General features: G+C 33.8%; 2 protein-coding genes across 4 annotated transcripts; both read left to right on the forward strand.

Moving 5' to 3' along the window:
* Positions 1-1,354: 1,354 nt before the first annotated feature.
* On the forward strand, positions 1,355-4,295 carry LOC125858916 (uncharacterized). The gene is made up of 3 exons (XM_049538685.1): positions 1,355-2,144; positions 2,276-2,376; positions 3,993-4,295. The coding sequence occupies exons 1-3, from the start codon at positions 1,355-1,357 to the stop codon at positions 4,293-4,295; spliced, it is 1,194 nt and encodes a 397-aa protein (XP_049394642.1).
* Positions 4,296-8,091: 3,796 nt separating this feature from the next.
* LOC125857432 (uncharacterized) lies at positions 8,092-15,872 on the forward strand. Of its 3 annotated transcripts, XM_049537021.1 has the most exons (7): positions 8,092-8,243; positions 12,141-12,250; positions 12,342-12,538; positions 12,716-12,820; positions 12,922-14,612; positions 14,882-14,953; positions 15,354-15,872. In XM_049537021.1, the coding sequence occupies exons 2-7, from the start codon at positions 12,157-12,159 to the stop codon at positions 15,361-15,363; spliced, it is 2,169 nt and encodes a 722-aa protein (XP_049392978.1). In that variant the 5' UTR covers positions 8,092-8,243; positions 12,141-12,156; the 3' UTR covers positions 15,364-15,872. The 3 variants fall into 3 exon arrangements, with proteins under 3 accessions (XP_049392978.1, XP_049392980.1, XP_049392979.1); XM_049537023.1 differs by lacking the exons at positions 8,092-8,243; positions 15,354-15,872 and having other exon boundaries at positions 12,097-12,250; positions 14,707-14,922; XM_049537022.1 differs by lacking the exons at positions 8,092-8,243; positions 15,354-15,872 and having other exon boundaries at positions 12,097-12,250; positions 14,865-14,922.
* The last annotated feature ends 1,190 nt before the right edge of the window (positions 15,873-17,062 follow it).

Here is a 17,062-nt window from a genome sequence, read left to right on the forward strand (position 1 = left end):
TTTTTTTTTTGAAAAACAAAAAAATATTAGGGGCAGGTTGGGTGGAAGGTGGGGTGGGGTGGGGCGCCGAGGGGGAATTATTTTTTCGAAAGACATAATTTTTTTTTGAAAAACTAAAATAAATTAGGGGTGGTTGGGTAGAAAGTGGGGGGCGGAGGGGGTAAATTTTTATTTTTTTTGAAAGTCATAAAAAGAAACCCAATTTTTAATGGAAAAACATAAAAAAAAAAAAAATGGAAATGGGGTAGGGGGGAATTTAAAAAGAAAAACATAAAAAAAGTGGGGGTGAGTGGGTGTAGGGGGATGAAGGTGGGGTGAGGTGGAGGGGGATAAAAGTAGGGTGGGGTTAGAAAAATAAAATAAAATAAAATTAGGGATGGGTGAATTAGAGGAAATTTTTTTATGATGGTAGAGGCATAAGTATGACTTGGTATGTGAGGGATTATTTTTAGATAAATATGTGGGTTGTTACAAATCCACTTAATTGTGGATGTTTCTCTTAATTTATCCCCAACGTAATGTATGTATTTATTAAACTTGTACTAACATATTTGGTCAAATGGTGTAAACGGGTGTTTTCTAAATCCTATAAAGGGTGGTCTTTTGACCCTTGTGAAACACACTTGAAGAGATAAAAGAATACTCTCTACTCTATACTTTCCATTCGCTTTCTTATTTAGTATTATTGTATTTTGCTCTCATTTTACAATACGTTATCAACACGAGTCTCTAACCAATTGAGGCCTACTTAATTCAGGATTATCTTTTTTTCCTAAAAGTTAATCAATTTTCATTTAGAGTCAGATATACATTTATATGTTTATAACATCTCTAATAGGACTTGCATAAATCTTTGATCTATAATTTAATTACTGCATATATAACTTGATTTAGGTATTATTATGATACTTTACTAGGCATAATAATCAATACGTTTCAGGTTTATATTGTTACGTTATTTATATTCTACTAGCTTATAACTCTAAATTAATTACTAAGTAATATGATAGCATGCTAGTTAAAATAACTCGTAAGTATTTTCATACATTATAATAAGTATATTGGTGTGTCATAAAGAAAAATAATAGTATTATATTAAATATGACTTGAAAATCTTACTGAACTTTGGCGTTAATAACTATTGAACTAGTAATAAATATTGTAAAATAATTAGAATATATATTAAATTTACAGTTTCATACTTTATGAATTTACATGTTTTTGTAACATTCCATGTTCATGCATATAATATATTTTATACTAATTCTTAATCATTTGAAACATTGATTTATCTTTTATTATAAATAAATCAAAATCATGTTATTAACTCAACTGTTTTATGATACTTTTCATCATGTCGAATTTGTCAAAGCTTGAATTTATGGCACTTGACATTTCTGGAAAGAACTATTTGTCATGGTTACTTGATGTTGAAATTCACCTTATCGCTAAGGGTGATAGTATAATCGAAGGAAGTAAGGCATCAAGTCAGGATAAAGAGAAAGCTATGATTTTCCTTCGTCATCATATTGATGAAAGCCTAAAGGTTGAATACTTAACAGTGAAAGATCCACTTGAATTGTGGATAGGTTTGAAAGGGAGGTATGATCACCTCAAGGCAACGGTATTGCCAAGGGCTCGTTATGAGTGGATGTACTTACAATTTCAAGATTATAAAACCGTAATTGAATATAACTCTGTTGTATTTAGAATCACTTCTCAATTAAAATTATGTGGGGAAGTTATAAAAGATGAGGACATGTTGGAAAAGACACTAACTACTTTCCATGCCTCCAATATGATATTACAACAACAATACCGTGAAAAAGGTTTTAAAAAATACTATGAATTAATCTCATTCCTTCTGGTGGCTGAGCAGATTAATGATTTTTTAATGAAAAATCATGAAATTCGTCCCGTTGGAAGTGCTCCATTATCGGAGGCACACGGGGTAGAAGAGCATGGCCAGTTTGAAATAAGACAAAATAATCGAGGTCATGATAATGTGCGCGGGCGTGGCAAAGGCAAAAGACGATATAATAATCATCGAGGTGGTGGTCATAATAAAAGAGAAAACAATATGAGTTCTCAAAATAATCCTTCTAAAGGAAAGGGCGATCATTGTCATCGTTGTGGCCTTAAAGGTCATTGAAAAATGAATATCGGGCACCTGAGTATCAAAATTTCTTTAAAAGAAAAGGAAATAAAGGCGGCGCCTCCTCTTCTAATGTCTGAGTAGAGTCACATTTGACTCTCAAAGATGATGCTCATGTAGGATCTTCTCAAAAATATGATGAGAATGTTAAGGCAAATTTAGCATTGAAAGATGATGCTTTTGATGGGCTCGATGATATTACTCATCTAGAAGCTATTTGGGTATCGCAATTGAAGATTAATAATTGAACTGGGAAATAAATAATGTTGTTATGTGTTTTTAATGTCTTACTTAAAGTTCATGTACTTAAATTTTCTTTTGTTAAGTTTCATACTTTTTATTATGTATTTTTATTTTTATGAAGATAAATTAAAAAATTTCAGTCTTCAGTTGGATCCAAGATGAGTAATGGAGATATGTGCCTTTTGGACAGTGCTACAACTCATACAATACTAAGAGAAGAAATATTTCTCTCATTTGATTATGAAAAAGGCATATATTAATACAATAGCTGGTAGTACAAAGTTGATTGAGGGCTCTGGAAGAGCGACCTTATTACTAACTGGAGGAACATTATTGGTAATTCATAATGCATTGTATTGTAGTAAGTCTCAAAGAAACTTGTTAAGTTTTAAGGTTATTCGCCAAAATGGCTATCATGTTGAGACTGCAAATGAAGGAAAGATGGAATACCTTTATATTACTACAATAAATGCGGAGAAGAAAATTGTGCATGAAAAATTTCCTGCACTTTCTTCTGGGTTGTACCATACAAATATTGGTACGGTTGAATCACATGCCATAGTAAACAAAAGGTTTACTGATTCTAATTATTTTATCATTTAGCATGACCGATTGGGCCATCCCGATTATAATATGATGCGCAAAATAATTGATAATTCACATGGGCATACTTTGAAGAACCAAAATGTTCTTCAATCAAAGAAATTCTCTTGTGCTGCTTGTTCTCAAGGAAAGTATCAAACCATCAATAGCTAAGGTTGGGGTGGAATTTCCTGCATTTCTGGAACGGATACATGGTGATATATGTGGACCTATTCACCCTGCATGTTGACTATTTCAATATTATATGGTCTTGATAGATGCATCTACAAGATGGTCACATGTGTGCTTATTGTCAACTCACAATATGGCTTTTGCGAGGTTGTTGGCTCAAATAATAAGGTTAAAAGCACAATTTTCAGATTATGCAATAAAAATAATTCGTCTTGATAATGCTGGTGAGTTTACATCTCAGACATTTAATGATTATTGTTTGTCCACTAGAATAACAGTTGAACATCATGTTGCACATGTTCATACTCAAAATGGTTTAGCAGAGTCATTGATTAATCGTCATCAATTGATAGCTAGACCATTGTTGATGAGGACAAAGTTGTCTGTTACGATTTGGGGGCATGCTATTTTGCATGCAGTGGCACTTGCGTGCATAAGTCCAACCAATTATCATGACATCTCTCCATTGCAATTGGTTTTTGGTCAAGAGCCAAACATTTCTCATCTTAGAATTTTTTGTTGTGCGGTATATGTTCCAATTTCTCCACCACAATGCACAAAGATGGGTCCCCAAAGAAAGTTGGGGATATATGTTGGGTATGAATCTCGTTTTACTATAAAATATTTAGAACCTAGAACTAGAGATTTTTTTACGGTAAGGTTTGCTAATTGTCATTTTGATGAATCAATATACCCAATTTTAGGGGGAGAACAAAAGCAGTTGGGAAGTGAGATAAATTGAAATTCACTTTCACGGTCTCATTTAGATCCTTAGACAAATCAATGTAAGCAAGAAGTTTAAAAGATAATTTATTTACAGAATATTGCAAATCAACTGTCGAATACATTTACTAACCTTCCATGGGTTGCTAAATTATATATCCCAGTTGCTAATATTCAAGTTCGAGTTGATGTCCCGATAGGACAAAATGTTAAGGCAAATGAGTTTGGACCACGCTTAAAACGTGGTAGACCAATTGGTTCCAAGGATAAAAATCTTCGAAAAAGGAAAGAAATAAATGGTCACGATGTGGAGGCAATTGCTCATGAAGAGCTTCGAGACATAATAAATTATGACACCACTAAGGAGGTTCATGTACCTGAAAATAATGAGAATGAGTAAATCTTTATAAACTATGTCTAGACGAGAAAAAGGTGGAATCGAAATAATATTGTGGTGGATAATATTTTTGCCTATAATATTGCAATTGAAATAATGCAACAAGATGAGAATTTGAAACCAAGATCTGTCAATGAAGGTAGACAGAGAGATGATTGGTCAAAATGGAAGGAAGCAATTCAAACAGAATTGGCTTCACTTGAAAAACATGAATTTTCAAATCAATTGTCCGAACACCTGAAAGTGTCAAGCAGTGAGGTACAAATGAGTTTTTGTGCGAAATCACATTTGACATTTGACAAATGTGATTTATCCATTTTGTCTTGGCATTCAGATTGAACATTTGACAAATGAAATATTTATCCATCAATCAACATATACTAAAAAGGTTTTGAAGCGATTTTACATGGATAAATCACACCTATTGAGTACCCCGGTGGTTGTGAGATCTCTCGATATAAATAAAGATCCATTCCGACCTCAAGAAAAGATGAAGAGATTCTTGTGATGAAACACCATATCTCAGTGTTATTGGGGCACTAATATACCTTACAAACAATACCCGATCATATATTTATTTTGTAGTAAGTTTATTGGCGAGATTCAGCTCATGTCCAACAAAAAGACATTGAAAAGGTGTTAAAAATATATTCAGATATCTTTAAGAAACAAATTGATATGGGATTGTTGTATTATAATGCATCCAAGTCAGAATTGATCGGTTATGCAGATGAGGGATATTTGTCTGACCCATATAAAGTTCGATCTCAGACAGACTATTTATTCACATATGGAGGTACAACTATATCATGGCGTTCGATGAAGCAAACAATAGTTGCTACTTCTTCAAATCATGTAATAGTAATGGTCATTCATGAAGCCAGCCGAGAGTGTGTATGGTTGAGATCAATGGCTCAACACATTTTGCAGTTATGTGATCTTTCTGTGCAAACAAAGACTCCAACAATATTGTATGAATATAATGTTGCTTGCATAGCTCAATTAAAGGGAGAATATATAAAAGGAGACCGAACAAAACATATTTCACCTAAGTTCTTTTTCACGCATGATCTTCAACTAAATGGTGAGATAAATGTTCAACAGATTCGTTCGAGTGATAATCTTGCAAATTTATTCACTAAGGCATTGCCAACGTCAACATTTAAGAAGCTAAGATATAAGATTAGAATGCATTGTCTCCAAGGTATCAAATAAATTATCCATCGGGAGGAGTAAAATACGCGTTGTACTCTTTTTTCCTTAACCAAGGTTTTGTCCCATTGGATTTTCCTGGTAAGGTTTTTAATGAGGCAACACTCAAGGTGTATTACAAGATGTGTGCACTCTTTTTCCTTCACTAGGCTTTTTCCCACTGGGTTTTTCCTAGTAAGGTTTTAATGAGACACATTATCTATAAACATCCAAGGGGGAGTGTTATAAATCCACTTAATTGTGGATGTTTATCTTAATTTATTCCTAACGTAATATATGTATTATTGTATTCATTAAACTTGTACTAACATATTTGGTTAAATGATGTAAACAAGTGTTTTCTAAATCCTATAAAGGGTGGTGTTTTCACCCTTGTGAAACACACTTGAAGAGATAAAAGAATACTTTTTACTCTATACTTTCCATTAGCTTTCTTATTTAGTGTTATTGTATTTTGCTCTCATTTTACAACATGGGTCCTATTTTCTCATTTACATTGTTATTTCTCTTTCCTACCTTTACTTAATTTTTATGAATAAAAAAATGGGTAAGACATATTCTTCTTATTTTACATTGATATTCTCTTTCCCTTACATTTTACTCCACATACGTTCTATTCTCCATTTTTTTTAAAAATAGTTAATTCTTCTTTCCTATATTTCTTTGACTAATGAATTTTATCTACTCATTCTTTTTATATCATTCATATATTTATCTTTTCCATTTGATAATTAGCAGGTATTATTAATTTTTATTTTTTAAATTATATTGATAATTAGAAGGTATATTATTTTTTATGTTTTAAATTACATAAAAATATGGAAGAAAATGAGAATAAAACTTTCACGTATGAACTAAAAGTTTAGGTAGACAATCAACTAAACTATTAATATCCCCCATTTGGTATGTGTATTTAAGTCTGATTGATCGATTTTTCCACTTATTAAATTGAACTAGTTTATCAATTTGTATATTAATAAACCACACCAAATATATTTTTGGGAAAAAGGTCTGAAAAATACTTTAACTTTGGCCGAAATTGCTGTTACGATACCAAATTTTGTGGAGAACTCTTTACCCCTGCATTATTTAATAGTGTATTTTAAAGGTATATATGTGCATATATACCTTTAAGGTAAAAGGTCTTCCCAAAATTCGGTATTGTTACAACAATTTTGATCAACCTTTTTCCCTATATTTTTGTAATAGAGTTTTCTGTTTTCTCAATTTTCTTGAGTTTGAATATTATAATAAAGTGTATTTGATTTTTTTTATGACATATGGTGCAAATACCCACACTATTTTGTACAATTATTTAAATCAATTCATTGTAAACAATAACAAAAGTGACTCTATACCCAAGGAGACTTGAATCCGAGACCTCTTGATTAAGGATGAAAGAGTACTTACCACTCTACCACAACCCTTGTTAGTAAACAATTATATATATACAAAAATATCAAAGGGTAATGCACAAAAAAAGGAAAAATACATTATATGATAAATATTTGTATATGCAAAATATTTTTGTTTTCCTTTTTTAATAAATTGAATTATATATAATTGTATGGAAGTGTGACATTTACATCATATTTTGTAAAAAATAAATTAATTTTAGTGTAATACGCAATCAAACTTCTTAAAAAATTGAGAAAATAAAAAAACTTAATTTTATTGATTCGGTTGGCTTAATAAGTGTAAAAACTAATCAATCCGATGTGTATATATGTACCAAATGGGAAATTTTCATAGCTTAGTTAATTGACTACCTAGGCGTTCATCTCATAGATTAAAATTTCAATCTTCATTTTATAATTTTCTCCCCGATTTTTCCTTTTCATATTCTTGATATAATGTTTTTTTTAAAAATAAAATTACAAGCCAATTATCAAATGGAGAAAGATAAATAATATAAGAAGAATTGAGTAAATTAAATTCACGATTGAGAAAAACTGATCTGAAATCAACAATGAATTAGAAAGGAAAAAAAAGGCGAAAGGGAAGAAATTGAGAAAAAGAAGTGTGAGAAGCAAAGTAGGAGTGAGAAAGGCCTCCACGTATCATTCAAACATAATAATTTTTTATTCACAAAAATTAAGTAAAGGTTGGAGAGAGAAATAACAATGTAAAATAAAAAAATAGGAGCCACACATTTTTATTAAAAAATAATCCCTCACACATTATGTCATACTTGTGCCTACCACCATAAATTTTTTCGAATTGGAGGTAGGGGGGAGTGAGTAAAATAAAAAATTGCTTTAGAAATTTAGACTATATAAATTCATTTTTTAATTCTTCAATCAATGTGGATGCAACATGGGTAACTCATATCCAATCCGTCCATTAATTATTTGAACCATATTTATCAATATGAGCGGATTGGATAATTACTCATTTTTGTTCAAATCATATCAAATCCATCCATATCCAACCATTTGTCACACCTAGTTATGATGACTAATTAAATGGTATAAATTTGGTTAATTGCACAATTTTTCCGTTTGTTAAGTGACATATAAATAAGAACGGAGAGAATAAAGAGTTTTCTCAATTTTGGGGGGAAAGTACATATTTTTCAGTTTTTCAATGAAAGGGTGACAGATACTTTTGAATTTTGATTCAGACTCCAGTTTATGAAATCGAATTGGCCGACCCGACTCTCTCAAAGAAATTCAGTCTTTTGATCTTCCATCAATGGCGGTGACCAGCAACTCTCTCGTTGCCCTATGACCCTTTGAGGTATGCATCTGAAAGTGTCCCTCTTTTGGTGTTTTAGTTCATGCTCTCCCACAACAATGTCTTTTCATGGGAAACAGCACATCCACTAGAGTCAAATTGGGGTTACTCTTTATATTTTCTTCTTACATGTAAATGGAGCTATCTCAACTTTAGAGGCATAACATTCTAGGTCTTACCACTGTTCTATAACTCTTGCCTCTTTAACATCGATGCATATTCTTCAACTGCATAGCAGTATAGTAGCAGTTTTTCACTTCAGTCATGCTATCTTGGGTTCTATGTGTGGCAAGCTGAGCTGGGATGTTTATTAATGGGTGCCAAAATATTAAGTAGTAATCACACAAAAGAAAGAAAAAAAAAACCTTGAGCCAGGGTATCTATACAATGTTTTTTTCCAAAACCATTGCACCAACTCTTTACCTTGTTTTAAGAGGTATCAACATTAATATATACATGTACTAAATCAAAATTTGGCATATCTATACAATGTGATTTTCCGACGAAGGGGGCAAGGGTAGCTCATCCCCTGTGTGTGATATCGTTATCTATCATATACAATTCTCTCGGAATATTGGAATTGTGGATTTAGGCACTGTAATGCCATTTAATCTTACCTCAACTTCACTCTTTGTAAGCTTGTTGTGCATATGTTAAGTCTTATGTCTATGCTAAACCCTTGCTTTGTTGAGTGTTTCTCCATTTTTCTATATTCAAGCTTGTGGTGACACCCTCGACGGTTATCAATTAACACAGCTAGTCTATATCTATAAATAGCATAAACATTGGACCTCATCCTAACTTTTTAATAAATATCTTATGTAATTGTACTTGATCAACATTTGAAGAAGCTGCAGCTGACACAACTGAAAAGTTGAAAGGGGCAATTTCTTTTGCTTTGGTAACTGGAAAAAAGCATCAAACATTATGAAATTGTGGCAATAATGGGGAGGAAAATGTTCACTAGGACCTTTAAATTTTTTGTTTTTTTTAATATTATGGTTTCTCTGTTATACTTCAAATATCAAATGACACAATAACACATCTGCTCTCCGAACTGTGCTGGATAGTCACCCATCACACGGCTCTCAAACCCAACCTGTGGTGGATCCCGGGAGACAAAGTCAAAATGCATTGAGATGCTCTTCTCCTGTTTTACGAATCCTACAACTCTCTTTTCTGAGCGAGACTATCTCCTTCAATGAAATATAAATTATTTAGAAATATTCAGCTCTTATTTCAGGGTCCTCAGTATAAAAAAAGAAGTAACAAATGATTTTGTTTTTGAAATATATGTCTGTTCCTGTTGTTTTTGCAGTCCCATTGCTCATACTGATTAGAAGTTTAATGTTGTTTTGAACTTTTGTGCCAACTGGTGTTGGGCCAGTTAACTAGTGAGGGATTTTTATCGGTCGTAACAAAAAAAGACTGATGTTTCTTTAGATAGAGGGGGGGAGGGGGTAGATAGTGTTTGGATGTTGGTGAAGAAAATGAAGTTATTTTAGAAAAAATGGGGGGGGGGGGGGGGGGGGGTGTAGTTAGTGTTTGGATGTTGGTCAAGAAAATGAAGTTATTATAGAAATAGTGTTTGCTAGTCTTAGATGGAAATTTTTGGGGAAGTGAGTTAAGTGTGCATATCATTGTTCCAAGCCTATGACCGTAACTTTTTTAAAAAGTTGGGGAACTTTCAAGTTCTCTAGTAAACAACATACCAAATGGAATCCCAAATAGGTTCTGAAGAAGGGTAGAGTGTATGCAAACCAGACCTTAACCCTACTTTGTGGAGGTAGAGAGACTACAGCTAAAGGACCCTCGGCTAAGGTCCAACACATCAAAGTAGTTATAGAAAGGAAAAACAACAGTGAAGAAAACATGTTGACTTAAGGAAAACAATGTAGACCATTCAAGAAAGGAACAACAACAACAAAAATAGTGAAATAATCAGAACACACTAAACAATAGATGGTAACAAATATCAAAAAGCAAGAAACTACATGAATAAGGTTCATACTACAATAGACACAGTGCTCCAGATCTACCAAGCTTAATTTCGCTGAAAAGTAAGGCAACACTTCACTACCTATTACCCTAATTCGCGACCCCAAACCCTTCTATCTAAGGTCATGTCCTCGGTAAGCTAAAGGTATACCATATCCTTTCTAATATCCTCTTTCCAATACTTCTTTGGCCTACCTCTACCTCTCCTCTTACCCACTATATCCAACCTCTCATACCTTCTCATTGGGGCATTTGTGCATCTCTTCTTTAGATGCCCAAACCATCTCAATCTTGCTTTACTCACCTTTTCCATCATGGAGGACACTCCCTCCTTGTCCCAAATATCTTCATTCCAAATTTAAAGATTGAAATAATTTTGTAGTAGTTTTTGCTTCTAATTTATTGATAAAGTTGTCGTGCATAGGAATCAGGTAATATTTTTTGATCAATTTTTTTTGGTTGCTTGCTCATGTTATGTGGTTGTATTTTGAGAGGAAAGTTACTTTGTTACCATGTTAAAGTTTTTTTTTTTAAAGAAAGGTAACTTGTATTATAAACAAAAGAATACACAAGGAGTATTCTAGGAATACTAACATCCAAAAGTTGCAAAAGAAAATAAACTCCTATGGAGGTCATAAGAACTCTAAAATACTAGGAATATCTTCTGCATCTTGAGGATATTCATGTTTACACCAAAAAAAAGAAAAGAACCAGACAATTCAGCTTCAAATTCTGCATAGAACAGCTCTTGTTTTTAAAATTCTGCATAAAGGATTAGATGCAGCTTATTCATCCACAACAACAACATACCCAGTGTAATTCTAAAAATGGGGTTTGGGAAAGGTAGGATGTGTGCACACCTTATACCTACCTTTGTGGGGTAGAGAGACTATTTTCGATAGATTCTCGGCTCAAAAAGGTGTAGTCAAAGCAGGCATGAAAGGAAAATAACAACATCACAATAACAAGATACAGAGAGCAAATGAAGCAACATATAGTAGTGAAAAATCAAGAATAAGATACTATGTGACTATTAACTAATATTTCCAAATACGGAGAAGAGGAAACTGACCCTTGCCTCTCACACATAAAAGTGTGACAACACTTTAATACCTATCCCCTTCTACCCTAATCCTACCTCCACACCTTCCTAGCTAGGGTCACGTTCTTAGTAAAAGCTAAAGATGTGTCATGTCATTTCTAATCAACTCCAATAGTTCTTCTTTGTTCTACCTCTATCTCTCCGAAAACATGCTATAGCCAACTTCTTGCACCTCCTAACTAGTGCATCCTCATCCTTCCTTTTTTACATGCCTAAACCATCTCGATCTCACTTCCCTCTTGTTGTCCGTCACAGAGGCCTCTCTCACATTGTCTCGTATAATTTCGTTTCCAATTTTATCTCTCCTAATATGCCCACACATCCATTTGAGCATCATTATTGTCGCTACCATCATCTCTAGAACATTACATTATGTGGGTCTAACCACCACCCCATAGAACTTATCTTTAAACCTTGACAACATTCTTATCACACAGTACCCAGGACGCGGGACTCCATTTCAACCATCTTGCTCCAATACAATATGCGACATCATTGCCAATCTCTATGTTTCCTTAGATAATAGAGCCAAGTTACTTGAAACTTTCTTTCTTGGGAATGACTTGTGTATCGATCTTGACTTCCATCTCCACTCCATGCCTCACGTCACTGATCTTGCACTCTAGATTCACATCTTAGTTCATCCATTATGGAAATTTGAAATTTTCATGTAGGTGTTCTGCTCTCTGGTTTTGTTGTCTATTTATAGCACCTTTGTGGCTTCTATCTTTGCGTTAAAACTGTTCTCTGGGATAACATAAATGTAAGGTGGACTGACAATCAAATATATGATCTTGAAGCATTCCAACAGCCTTCATGGATACCAAGCATAGCACATCAAATCTACCTTGGATATGGGTGATTGAAACATTGGCAACTTCCAAAGAGATAGACACATCTTTACTCATTGGTATGTATGAAATTACAGTTACTTTGTGACAAAAACTGTTGTATCAGCTGTAATGATGGTTGCTTTGACTATTCTGGTTCATGCATAACAGATTTGGTTAAGCGGACTCCAGAAATTTCTGATGAAATGGGAAGAAATGCAAGGGAGCTTGTCTCCTTGAGAGTTTTAGAGACCTTGTCTGTCCAGGAAATCTCAAATGCAAATAATGATGCTTCAGTTCCCGGTGATAAAATTGAATTGGATCGATCAGTGCACTGTGAAGATGTCCTTCGCCACTTATTGTTGGGGGTAAGTACCTCAGTTTAACTTATCAAGGTTGGGTTTTATGGTTCAGTAACTCAGTTTATTAAATGAATTTTATCTGTGATTTTAGTAATTTGCTTACAAGGGACAATCTATGCTTGAGAGTTTTGAATAATGCTGTTTTCACATGCTTAAATCGGCATCATGTGTACATTTGACCAGGTCTCCTCAGATCAAAAAATTGATGGGCCAGAGGTGTCAAAATGGGATGTTCAGTCATTTATTTCCAAAAAAAGATCTTGCTTGCCAAAATGTGCTTTGCAACAAGTGAGCTAATCTTTTTTTATATGTGGAATTCAGTAAGTTCTTACATTTGTAATTACCTGTCTGATTGTCTGGGATTTTCTGTGTTTCCAATTGACAATCAGATTAAGGATACTGTAGATACTACCAATCCTCTTTCTACATCCTTGGAAGCAAATAACAGATTGGAGGTTGGCAGTCACTCCGGAGATGGAGATCGTTTTAATGCTGTTGATTCTAATGGCATTAACCACAGTTGTGAAGTAGGCGCTGATGCTCAGCATGAACATGTTTTATCAAGTGGGAATGCAACTCCTTGTTTGGGGGCCAACACTAATGGCCTGCAAGAAAATCAACCTAGGACTCTGGTTCCTTCTAAGAGGACGATTGATGCCATTACTGCTCATGAAGTAGAACATAGTGAAACTGAACCCTTATCAGAGAACAGTTCTGGTACTTGCATAAGGCCCTCCAAAAGGTTTAAGCAGGAAGTTATTAATCCCAGGTGTGATGCAGTTCATGATTTTGAATCATCTCAAAAAGATGGTGTTTCAACAGAGTTGTCTGCACAAATTCCCCATGCTATTGTCCAAAAAGGGAACTTGGAAAATGGAGCTCTTGTTGGGGGATTGGATGGTAGTTGTGAGGGTGCTGCATCAAAAATGGTTAGACAGAACATTGATACCAGTAACCATGATGATCGATTGCCTGAAATAATGATTTCAGAGGAAAAGATCCAAAATGTTGTAAGTAGCAGCAAAGCTTGTGATGAATTGAGAACATCAAGTGGTTCATCACAGCAGCAGGTAATTCATCAGGATTCTTGCATTCATGGAGCTAAAGATCATCGGAAGTGCATTCGGGGAAATTTGTTCAAAGATGAACCTTCTGAAGGAGCCAAAAAGAATATTGTGGGAAGTGATGAACCTGATTTCTCTAGTGACAGTGATGGATATCACAATGAAATGACTGGCCTTTCCGCAAAGAGAAATGATTTTCTTAGCTCTCAGGGTCAAGATCCCTTGACAACTGAAAATGGTAGAGTGCTCAATCTTTGTGTGAAATGTAATGAAGGTGGGCAACTGTTGATTTGCAGTTCGAACACCTGCCCGTTAGTGGTTCATCAGAGCTGCTTGGGTTCTGTTCCCAGCTTCGATAATGGAGGAAACGTTTACTGTCCCTTTTGTGCATATTCTCGAGCGATTTCTGAGTACCTAGAAGGTAAAAAGATGTCTTTGCTTGCAAGGAAAGATTTGGCTTCATTTGTTGGCGTTGGGGCTAGGCGACAATCAAAGAAATCCTCACGTAACTCACGTAGATCAAAGAAGAACCAGTCTAGAGAGGATGAAGAACTGTGCCATGATAAAAATAATAAGGATGTTTTGAATGATGTCATAGAAGCCAGGAGTGCTCCAGTCTGTACAAATTCTTTGAATGGTAAAATTACGGAGATGCCTTCACCTCAACCAGAGGCTTCTGTGACTCATGAACCCGTGGTGGCTGGACCAAGATCCAAGATATCACCACCTAGATCGCATAGATCAAAGCAGCAACTATCCAGGGAGGAAGAAGAATTGTGTCACAATGAGGACAGCAAGAAGAAATCCTTGAACCAGGTCCAAGAACCAGGAAATGCTCCAGTCAGTATAAGTTCTCCTAATGCTGAATTTACACAGATAGGTTCACCTCAACCAGAGGCGTCTGCACCTCCTGAACTTGTGAGCGGACAGAGTGGTTTTGAAGAAGAAAGTTCTGAAGATGAAGACACAATTGCTTCCCGATATTGTGTGCGATTTAGGAATTCAGACAAGAACTAGTAAGTCTTTTACTTGAAAGTGCTCAATTTTGCAAATTCATGTGTTTAGCATGTGTATTCTTCCAAAAGAGTCATCACTTTTCTTCCGCTTCAGGAATCCATTTACGCTTCATCGGAGCAGTGTCATGGTTGTTATCACCGTTACCATATCTGATGTTTCATTTGTTATGACTGTTCTTGTTATCCACTTTTCACCTTTCATCATGGAGAAACATCATCATTGCTGGAGCATTGTAATAATTTTGTATGCAGTTTCTTCAAATTTGCAGTACCTATCCTCCAATTTCTCAAGTGAGGCCGAAGCACCCCCTTCAAAAAAAAAGTAGAGGAAGAAACATTAAAGATACTTGGATCCTCGTTCTCTCTAAAGGTTCTCTTTTTTTTTTTCTTTCTAAAGGGTTTCTTTGTCTTTTTTTCTGTTTTCCACTTCTCCTATGCTAGTTCTGTCCTTCGGACTGTCATTACAAAGCACGCGATTTCTCTAGTAAAAGAGAGGTGATGTTAAACTATGTTTCATATATAAAATTTCAAGGTTAATGTTTGTTTTTTGTTTTACGTGAGAGTTACAGTTGGGTGCAGCTTTATTTTTCTTCTATCAGGAAAATGTTTATTATTACTGATTAATAGGCCTTCCTTCCCCATGATACATGTATGCCATTGTACCTAATAACAGAAAGATGAAAGTATTTAGCACTTTGCCATGCCCTGTGATTTCTCAGTAGTGTTTTCTGCTGCTACTGCAGGTGTGTAGATATCTCAAGTTTTGGATAGATGGAAGAAGATTTTGGAGTTCAGAAGTTTGATGTTTTCCAGAGGTTGGATCGACTTCACCCTAGTTGGTTAGGGGCTCGGGCTTAGATGGTTCCCTTTTATGATATTATCGGCTAGGCTGGTCCTCCTCCAAGCTTGGGGTCTTAATCTTATGGGTGCTCAAACCGGGTCATTTGTCATTTCTCCTGACATGTTAGTATCCGAGGCTAACTAAGAATGGCACATTGTTCTGTTAAGTTTTTGTCCTTGGGTGGGTATAGAAGGGCTTAGATAGTGTACTTGTGCCCCTTTACCAGGTTTTGTGGTATGCTATCCAACAATGGCATGTTTTGTTCTTGTAATTTTTGGATTCATGTGGGTATATGAAGGTTTAAATAGTTAAGCATGCTTATTTTAAGGTATAGTGGATTGTGAGCCAATGAGGCTAGCCAAGTGGATATTGTTGTAATTTTTCGCCCTAGTTGGAAATAGAAAGGCGTAAGATGGTTTACCTACAAAATAATACTCTCTCCGTCCCATTTTATGAGAGATAGTTTGATTCGGCACATAATTTAAGAAAGAAAAGAATTTTTTTAAAACTTGTGGTTTAAAATGAATGATTGAAAATTTTGTGCCTATAAATTATTTCATTTAGGGTACAATGGACATTTTAAAGTTAAAGTATTACTTAATATAAAATGTGTCATTATTTTGAGATTGATTAAAAAGGAAAGTGAGTCATATAAATTAGAGTCAATTCTCTAAATGGTCACCCAAGTTTAGGGAATTGTATTAAAACTAGATATAGGACCCCGTGCCAGCACGGGGCCCAATATATATTATTTTTTTATTTAAATTTATGTCATATTATGGAATTTGAGAAGTTATTGAAATTTTTATATGATTTTAAAAATATTTTAAATTGTTAGCTATTGTGATTTGTAGTACTTTTTTTTAACATAATTTTGAAAATAATATTTATTACTCTATTTGTTCTAATTTATGTGGCACATGCAGAATTTCAAATATTAACCATTTTTTATATGTCTCTTTAATATATTAAGTTGTTAATTATTGTATTTTATAGTACATTTTGAACCTAATTTTTTAATAATATATGTTATTTGCCATGTCCCAATTTATGTGGCATTAATTGATAGATTTGTTGGAGTCGAGAGATTTATTTTGTTAATTATTGTAATTTATAGTTTTTTTTTCGTCAATTTCAAACAATATATGTTGTTAATTGATAGAATACTTTTAATGTAATTTTTTTAAAAAAATATGTGTGACTGTCCATGTCCCAATTTATGTGGCACATGTAAAGTTTTGACAATTAACCAAAATTTTAATACATTTAAAAAAATATTTTTAAGTCGTTAAATTTTAAGTAATTTAAATTGTTGTATTATTTATTACAATTTATAATACTTTTAAAGTAGTTGAAATATTGTACTATTTATTATGATTTATAACACTTTTTTTTTTAATTTATGTCATATTATGGAATTTGAGAAGTTATTGAAATTTTTATATGATTTTAAAAATATTTTAAATTGTTAGCTATTGTGATTTGTAGTACTTTTTTTTAACATAATTTTGAAAATAATATTTATTACTCTATTTGTTCTAATTTATGTGGCAGATGCAGAATTTCAAATATTAACCCTTTTTTATATGTCTCTTTAATATATTAAGTT

This window comes from Solanum stenotomum, chromosome 3 (genome assembly GCF_019186545.1).
Source record: "Solanum stenotomum isolate F172 chromosome 3, ASM1918654v1, whole genome shotgun sequence".
NCBI lineage: Eukaryota > Viridiplantae > Streptophyta > Magnoliopsida > Solanales > Solanaceae > Solanum > Solanum stenotomum.

What these genes read in the sequence shown, in the direction of transcription:
- LOC125858916 (XM_049538685.1), top strand. Translation starts at nt 1,355, where the DNA reads ATGTCGAATTTGTCAAAGCTTGAATTTATGGCACTTGACATTTCTGGA. An exon ending in TCATCGTTGTGGCCTTAAAG is followed by an intron (nt 2,145 to 2,275) that starts GTCATTGAAAAA and finishes ATGCTCATGTAG; the next exon opens with GATCTTCTCAAAAATATGAT. An exon ending in CTCATCTAGAAGCTATTTGG is followed by an intron (nt 2,377 to 3,992) that starts GTATCGCAATTG and finishes ATTTATTTACAG; the next exon opens with AATATTGCAAATCAACTGTC.
- LOC125857432 (XM_049537021.1), top strand. Translation starts at nt 12,157, where the DNA reads ATGGATACCAAGCATAGCACATCAAATCTACCTTGGATATGGGTGATT. An exon ending in TTCGCCACTTATTGTTGGGG is followed by an intron (nt 12,539 to 12,715) that starts GTAAGTACCTCA and finishes ACATTTGACCAG; the next exon opens with GTCTCCTCAGATCAAAAAAT. An exon ending in AGGAATTCAGACAAGAACTA is followed by an intron (nt 14,613 to 14,881) that starts GTAAGTCTTTTA and finishes TCAAATTTGCAG; the next exon opens with TACCTATCCTCCAATTTCTC.